Source organism: Aphelocoma coerulescens, chromosome 28 (genome assembly GCF_041296385.1).
Source record: "Aphelocoma coerulescens isolate FSJ_1873_10779 chromosome 28, UR_Acoe_1.0, whole genome shotgun sequence".
NCBI lineage: Eukaryota > Metazoa > Chordata > Aves > Passeriformes > Corvidae > Aphelocoma > Aphelocoma coerulescens.
The window spans coordinates 2,054,849-2,061,785 of record NC_091041.1 but is presented as its reverse complement, the minus strand read 5'-3'; the positions used below and the strand labels follow the sequence as shown (position 1 = coordinate 2,061,785).

The following is a 6,937-nucleotide window of genomic DNA, read 5'->3' as shown; positions in this document are numbered from 1 at the left end:
GCTCTCAGGGATGCCCAGGGTGGGGTTGTTGGGGTGTCTGTGCAGGGTCAGGGGCTGGATCAATGATCCCTGAGGGTCCTTCCAGCTCAGGATATTCCAGGACTCTGTGTTCTGTGATTCTGTTTAACACCTATCCTTAGTGCAAAGGCACCCTCATGGAGGCTGAGCAGCAGCAGGGACCATCCCTGGGCTGTCAGTCCTTGGAGCTGGTTAATCTTGGAGCTGGTTATCCTTGGGGTCGGATATGCCTGGTTTTCACTTTAAAGGTGGAAGTGCTGCACTGGGGTGGGAGTGGAGCTGGGGGGGCCCCCAGGTGCCTGTCCCCTCCCAACTCCCCACAGGAGCCACAGTGAAGGGTGTGCTTTTTAATGTCAGTTATAATAAAATATTTTTACAGAGCCCAAAAAATTCAAAATAGTGCAAAACATCTCACTGTCATGCATCCATGGGAGCCGCCGCCGCCGGCGGGACAGACACACAGGCATCGGTGACACTGTGCTACAGGAGCAGAATTGGTCAGTTCAATCACATGCCAAACAGGACAGTCTGGGGAGGGGGCACAGGGCCAGGGGCACCACGGTCGGGGTGCGGGGCCGAGCCCCAGCCTGGCCGTGCAGGAGCAGCCGGTAGAAAAAGGGTGTAAACATTGAACAGAAACGAGAGAGGAAAGTGAAACCCTTTGGTCCCAGGCAAACCCTCTAGAAAAAGGAGCGTGGGGGCCGGTCGGGGTACCCTGTTTTGGGATGGGAGGGGGCTGAGAGAGCTGTATTGACTTGTGGGGTCATGAGGCCTCTGCCTGCCCCATGACTCGGGGCAAACTGGCCGGCTGGGGTGGCCACCCCACCACCACACACCCAGGCCTCCCAGGCACTCGCACGAGACATGCACACCACTTACCACACAGAAATGGTGCTCATTGGGGAACTGGGGGCACAGAACTGGTGCTTACTGGGGGACTGGAGGGAGGGGGTCTCTGGGGCGGGGTGGGAAGGGTTTTGCTTGGGCCAAGGAGATCCCGTGGGCTGCACTGCTCAGGGATGCTGGTCCCCACCGGCCAGAGCAGAGAGGAAATGAGTCCCTCTGCCCTGGTGCCCCCAGCCCTTGCCTCCCCCCAGCCCTGGCACCTTGTGGGGGGCAGTGGGGCAGCCCACGGTGGCAGCAAGGCAGGGAAGACAGGATATGGGCCGGGGGCTGCTCCCTGCTGCTCCCGACCCTGGTGATGCTGCTGCCAGCCAGGGAGGGGACCCTGTGCAGGGCACGTGGGGGCTGCACCCGCCAACCCAACAGCCCCAATAGCCCTTCCGGGTGCAGGACACAGCCTGTCCAGCTGCCCTGTATGTACAGGTATTTACATATGTACAGGTGCTCAGGGCTGGGAGCTGCCCTGCCCTCAGGGCACACCAGGGATGGCGACAAGGGGCCATCGAGCTGTGCCAGCCACTCACCAACACCCGCACATGGCACGAGACACACACACCCTCCCCAACCCTTTCCTTGCATCACTCGGTCAGGTTTGGGGCTGGGTGGGACAGTGGAGGTTCAGGGATGGGCCACTGGGGTTCCTCCATCTCAGACAGGCTGGGGAAGGGCGAATCGCGCCCCTCACCCAGGCTCGGGTCCAGCCCTTTCCTGCAGCCCCCCAGCCCCAGCACCTTCCTGCGAGGCAGGACGGGGGCCTGGCTGTGCCCGGCACCGCTGTCACCCAGCCAGCGTGGCCAGGGAGGGAGGGGAGGGTCTGTCACTGCAGCCACAGCACGCCCTCCCCAGGGCCGCGACGGCGACTCCTCTGTGGCCACTCCTATGGCTTATACACGGCTGGAGGATTCTGTCAGGGGGCCGGGAGCAGGGGGCGAGGGCTGGGGGGCTCGAGGAGTTTAACTGCTGCCCTCCTCGGCCGAGCGCGTGTCCGACTTGAGCTTGACGAACTCCTTGGCCACCTCGTCGTTGTTGCGCTGGGACAGGATGCGCAGCACGGTGAGCCCGGTGTCGTCCATGTGGATGCGGCGGCCCAGGGGCAGCCAGCAGGCGCAGCCGGGGCGCTGCAGGATGTCCCGCAGCTGCAGCACGGCGATGCCCACGGTGCGGTCCTCCCGGGCGAAGCAGTAATCCTTCACACACACCTGCAGCTCGTAGCACTCGGGGCCCGTCTCCGTCCCCAGCGTGCTGAGGGGGGACAAGGGACGGGCAGTGTTGGGGTCACACTTCACCCCTATCCCAGCCCTCTAACAGCCCCTACATGGCTGCTGTCCCCACCCCCACCCCTAAAAAAGCCTTTTCCTTTTTACTCCTTCCCCCCTCCCTGCTTTTACCAATGAGAAAATACCTAAAACACATCCCATTGGGGATTAGCAAACTCACTGGCAGACCCCAGGAGGTCCCCACATGTGGGGGACACGTCCCCCAGCCTGTCCCCACGTCCCCAGCCCACGGTGCCACTCACAACTGGAAGCTCTCGTTGTACTTGGGGGCCCAGCTGTTGTTCTTGGATTTGGTGGCGAATTTCCTCTTCTTGTCACTGAGGTGGGGCCCGATGATGTTGACCTCGATGAAGGGCCGGAAGATGCCCGACGTTTGCCACTTGAGGTCATTTGCGGCCACCACTGCAAGGAGGGGACAGGTGAGGCTCATGGAGCACTGTCACCTGCTGGAGCCCGGCACCCTGGCCAGCAGAACCCACCTTTGACGGTGACTTTGTGCTCGCCACTGCTGGGGTGGGTCAAGAGCTCCACGTGGATGGACACCTCCCCAACGGGGTCATCCACACCAGAGCCTGTGACAGAGGGAGAAGATGTCAGCGCCTGTTCTCCCCGTGCTCCTGACATCCCCTGCCCAACGCTAACCCCACTGAGGAGGCAGGTCACCCACCGCGGGGTGTGGCCCAAAGGGCTGTAGGCACAGCAGTGTGGGTGCAGCAGCTGTGATGGACATGGCAGGACACTCTCAGCACCAGGCTGACTCTGCCATCCCACCGCTGTGAACGCCCCCTTGCCCAAGCAGGGCTGAGGGGCCTGTCTGGGATGGGGCAGAGGACAGTGGCCCAGCTCGCCCTGCTCTGGCCATGGAGGGGTGAGAGTGTCATGGGCACAGCACTGGGCAGGAGGGATCTGGCCAGGGCAGCCACAGCCCTACCAGTGTCCGGAGGCTGACCTGCCCCCTCGTACCCCTCCATCCCAGGGACCACATCAAGCCCAGGAGTCCCCAAGCCTGGGGACCTGGGTGACCTGTGACCAACAGGTCAGCCCCCCCTCCCATGCCACCCCAGAGCTGTGCATGCACCCATGGTGAAGGATGGGGTGCAAGGCAGAGGGACAGAGGCTCTGTGGGTCTGATGGGGCCATGGAGATCCGGCTCAGTGGGAAGCCCTCAGGGTGGGAAGGAGGACGTGTCCCTGTGTATCACTGAGGGTGCCAGGCCGGAGCGAGGCTGGCGATGGCACATTCCCCTCCATGCCCCCGGCCCCCGCCCCCCATGCTGAGCTGGGATGGAGGCGATGGCTGGGGAGGGGGGCTGGGCATGGAAGGCCAAGCGGGGGTGCAGCCCCGGCCCCCAGCGGGGTGTGATGGAGGCCAAGCAGGGCCCGTGGGGGGCTCATTCCCTGCACCCCAAGACAGGCAGACGGAGCGTGCCAGAGCAGGGCTAGTAATGGTCCTTAGGGCAGCAGGGTGGGCAGGAAGGGGACAGGATGTGGCATGGCCTCCCCTAGGGCCACATGTGCCACGGGGAGGTCACTGTGGGTGCCCACCCCCAGGCAGCAGTGCTGGGGACAATGTGGGGTGCCCAGAGCGTGTGGGCAGACACCCCTACTCCCAAGGGGACAGCCTCAAACCCGCTCTGGGGGTGGTCAATATGGCTGAGCACAGTTCCTCCAAATGCCCCCCAAAGCAGCCCTGGGAGTGGGAGTTTGCCCGTTCTGGGGGTCCCCGAGGCCGGCGATGCTGAGGGGTCCCCAGGCCCCCCCAGCCCGTGGTGCCGGGACTGTTACTGGCCCAGGCCGGCGGCAGGCAGGTGCAGGGGCGGGCGAGTAGCACACGTACCCTTCTCAGGATAAACCTCTTCACTAAGGGTAAACCTAATCCCTTTCCCACCATGAACTAGTGGGAAGGAGAGAGAAAGAGACAGAGACACGGCACAGAGTACACAAAGAGAGGAGGAAGGAGATGAAGGAGGAAGGAGATGACAACGGAGAGAGGAGGGAGGAGATGGAAAAGAAGGGAGGAGGGAAGAGATGAAGAAGAGAGGAGGGAGATGATGTGTGGGGGGAACGGGAACAGTGAGGGAGGGGGGGAAACAAAGAGAAAGAGAGATCAGATCTCGCAGACAGACTGACGGCCAAGCACCCGGACAACACTGCAGCGACACAGGAGTGCCAGGCACCCCCAGCTCCAAGTGTGGGCTCCTGGGGACAGGGTACACCCAGGGGTGCTGGCACCCACCAGACCCAACCCCACGCCCCCGACATGGCTGGCACAGGAGGCACAGACAGGACAGACGTCCCTTGAAGGAGACTCACGGACAGCAAACGCACGTCCCACTCCCCGAGGACGCAGACAAGCCTGGCTGGGGCACCCTGCAGTGGCCTCTGACCACCACCGAGCATCTCAAGGCCCTCCTCAAGCAGCCAAGGGACAGAATAAAGGGCAGCATTTAGAGCTGAGGGCTCATCCTGCCCTGGAAGGTGCCCAGCATCCTGCACTGCACCCCAGCACCCTGGAGCCCAAATCAGGGGGTTGGACACCCAGCATGCCCAGGACAGGCCCTGGCACCGCACCTGGATCCAGTGGACTGGTCTGTGTTGGGTGCCTGGGGCCATCCAGAGGGGACAAACACTGTGACACTTGGCCAGAGGGTGACCTTCCCCCTACCCACAGGCCCCACTTCCATGCCAGTCCAGCAATGTCCTGGCATTGGGGACCCACTGTTCTTGCTGGGGGCTGGGGAGTGCCAGGCTGCTGCTGGGCACCCACGGCCCCTCTTCACCTGCAAACCATGGGAGGAAAAAGCCCTTCCTTCCCCACCCATCTCTCCCCCACTGTGAGCCTGGCTGGGACCCCCAGCCCCACTGGGACAGAGCCAAGGTGGGTCCTGGCCATGGGGCAGCCGAGCCCGTGGGGAGGACGAGGGCCCAGGGGGGCCAGGGCAGCGTGTCCTACCCTGCGACGACTGGGTCTGCACGAAGGTTTTGATGAGCAGATCCGTGGCCTGGGTGTAGAGGGACAGGGCGTAGCGCAGCGACTGCAGGTCGGGGCTCTTCTCCAGGAATGTCTTCTTCAGCCCCACGCCACCGGCATGGAAGTATTGCTGGAGGGGGAAAGGCCTCAGGCTGCTCAGCAGCTCTGCCAGGGTCCCCCTGGTGCTCCCCGTGTCTGTGCCTCAGGGTCAGAGCCCCAGGGGCACCCGAAGCGCCCCAGAGTGCCCTCACCTTGATGGTGTCCAGTGCCAGCTCCACCACAGCGCACTGCTTCGGGGTCAGGCTCTTGGCTTCCTCACGCACCATGTGGTCCTGGGGGGCACAAATCCTGCTCTCAGCACAGGGCCAGGACCCTGCTGCCCCCACCCCAGCCAAGCCAGCAAGGGGGCAGTGGTGGGGTCCTGGCAGCAGTGGCACTGGCACCCACCCTTGAACAGAGAGCACCCCAGCACCCCCAGCCCTCAGCTTCAGCTCGGTGACCCCCAGCCCTCACCTTCAGCTTGGAGAGCTGCCCCAGCTCCTTGGCGGCGTTGAAAATCATCTGTGTGCCCTGCAGAGAGCAAAGAGACAGGGAGGGCCCCGGTGAGCAGCCAGGCTGGGGTGGCATGGGCAGGCTGGGCACATCATGCCAGAAGCTTGTTGCAGTTCCAGGGGCTCCCCCAGGCTCCAGGGGACGGCAGCCAGGAAGGTGACACAGGTACCAGGCTGGCAGCCCCCATCTCAGCCCGAGCTCTCAGCACAGGTGTGAGGCTGCAGGCTTGGGGACCCCAGGGCAGGACGTCACCCCGGCATCAGGGACTTCATGCCCTGCTCAGCACAAGCAGCTCATCCCAAGAGTCCCATCCTGCTGCCTGTGCTCCAAGCACCTGTTCCTGCATCCAGCAGGGCCTGGCACAGCACAGCACTGACCACTCGGACATCGGACGTGGTGGGAGCAGAGAGCGAGTGCGAGGGACAGCGGGCACGGGGAGGATGTGGCCTGTACCCCACGGCCACCAAACAGCCCCTGCTACACAGAGCCCCCGGTCTCAGGGAGGTTCCCAGCCCCTTGGCACTCCAGGGAGCCCCCCAGGTGGGAGACCCGGGCTGCCTCTGCCTGCCCCGTGCCCCCATCATGGCTGGGGCCATGGAGCCATTCCGTGGTGTCCACGGGAACAGCAGCCCCCTGGATGGGCAGATCCCGCTCACTGCCCTGGGCTGGCACCTCTCACTGGGCTGAGCACACGCTCCTCCAGCGTGCAAATGTAACTGGATAAACTGGGGCCCAGAGACCTCCGCCACCTTCCCTCTCCCAGCACCAGTAGTTCCAGTCCTTCCCAACACAGAAACCTCAGCATCTCTCCCATTAACCATTACCTTCTGCAGGGGTCTGCCCCCTCCGTGCCCTCATTTTGCATCCCCCCATTAACCCTTTGTGCCCACCCCTCTGCCCACTCAGTTCTATCCCATTAACTCCACCCTCACTGTTCCCATCTCCCCCAGTCTGTGGATGGGCTGGGAGCTGGGGACACTGGTGTCCCCAAAACAGAGCAGGACAGGACACTGTACTGAGCTGGGAGCCCCCAAGCCAGAGCACAAGGGACAAGGGGCAGGGAGGAGGGAAGGGGAGAGAGCAGTGCCAAGTGGGGAGCAGAAGAGCCATGTCCTTACTTCAGTGTGACTGGGCAGCTTCACCCTGCTCTGGAAGAGAACAGCAAGGGACAGTTACTGGTGGCCCCAGCAGCATTCGGCCGCGGCTCCAGGCCCCCC

At 63.5% G+C, this 6,937-nt stretch overlaps 1 protein-coding gene across 1 annotated transcript in view; it reads right to left on the bottom strand.

The window, feature by feature from the left end:
- Positions 1-962: 962 nt before the first annotated feature.
- UNC13A (unc-13 homolog A) overlaps positions 963-6,937 on the bottom strand; it is a 37,088-nt gene continuing 31,113 nt past the window's right edge. Inside the window, exons 36-42 of the mRNA XM_068997315.1 lie at positions 6,839-6,868; positions 5,682-5,738; positions 5,420-5,500; positions 5,151-5,298; positions 2,678-2,770; positions 2,441-2,600; positions 963-2,163 (exon numbers count right to left, since the gene is read on the bottom strand). Coding sequence (XP_068853416.1) covers positions 1,875-2,163; positions 2,441-2,600; positions 2,678-2,770; positions 5,151-5,298; positions 5,420-5,500; positions 5,682-5,738; positions 6,839-6,868 — 858 coding nt within the window. The 3' untranslated portion in view covers positions 963-1,874. The remainder of the gene's footprint in view (positions 2,164-2,440; positions 2,601-2,677; positions 2,771-5,150; positions 5,299-5,419; positions 5,501-5,681; positions 5,739-6,838; positions 6,869-6,937) is intronic.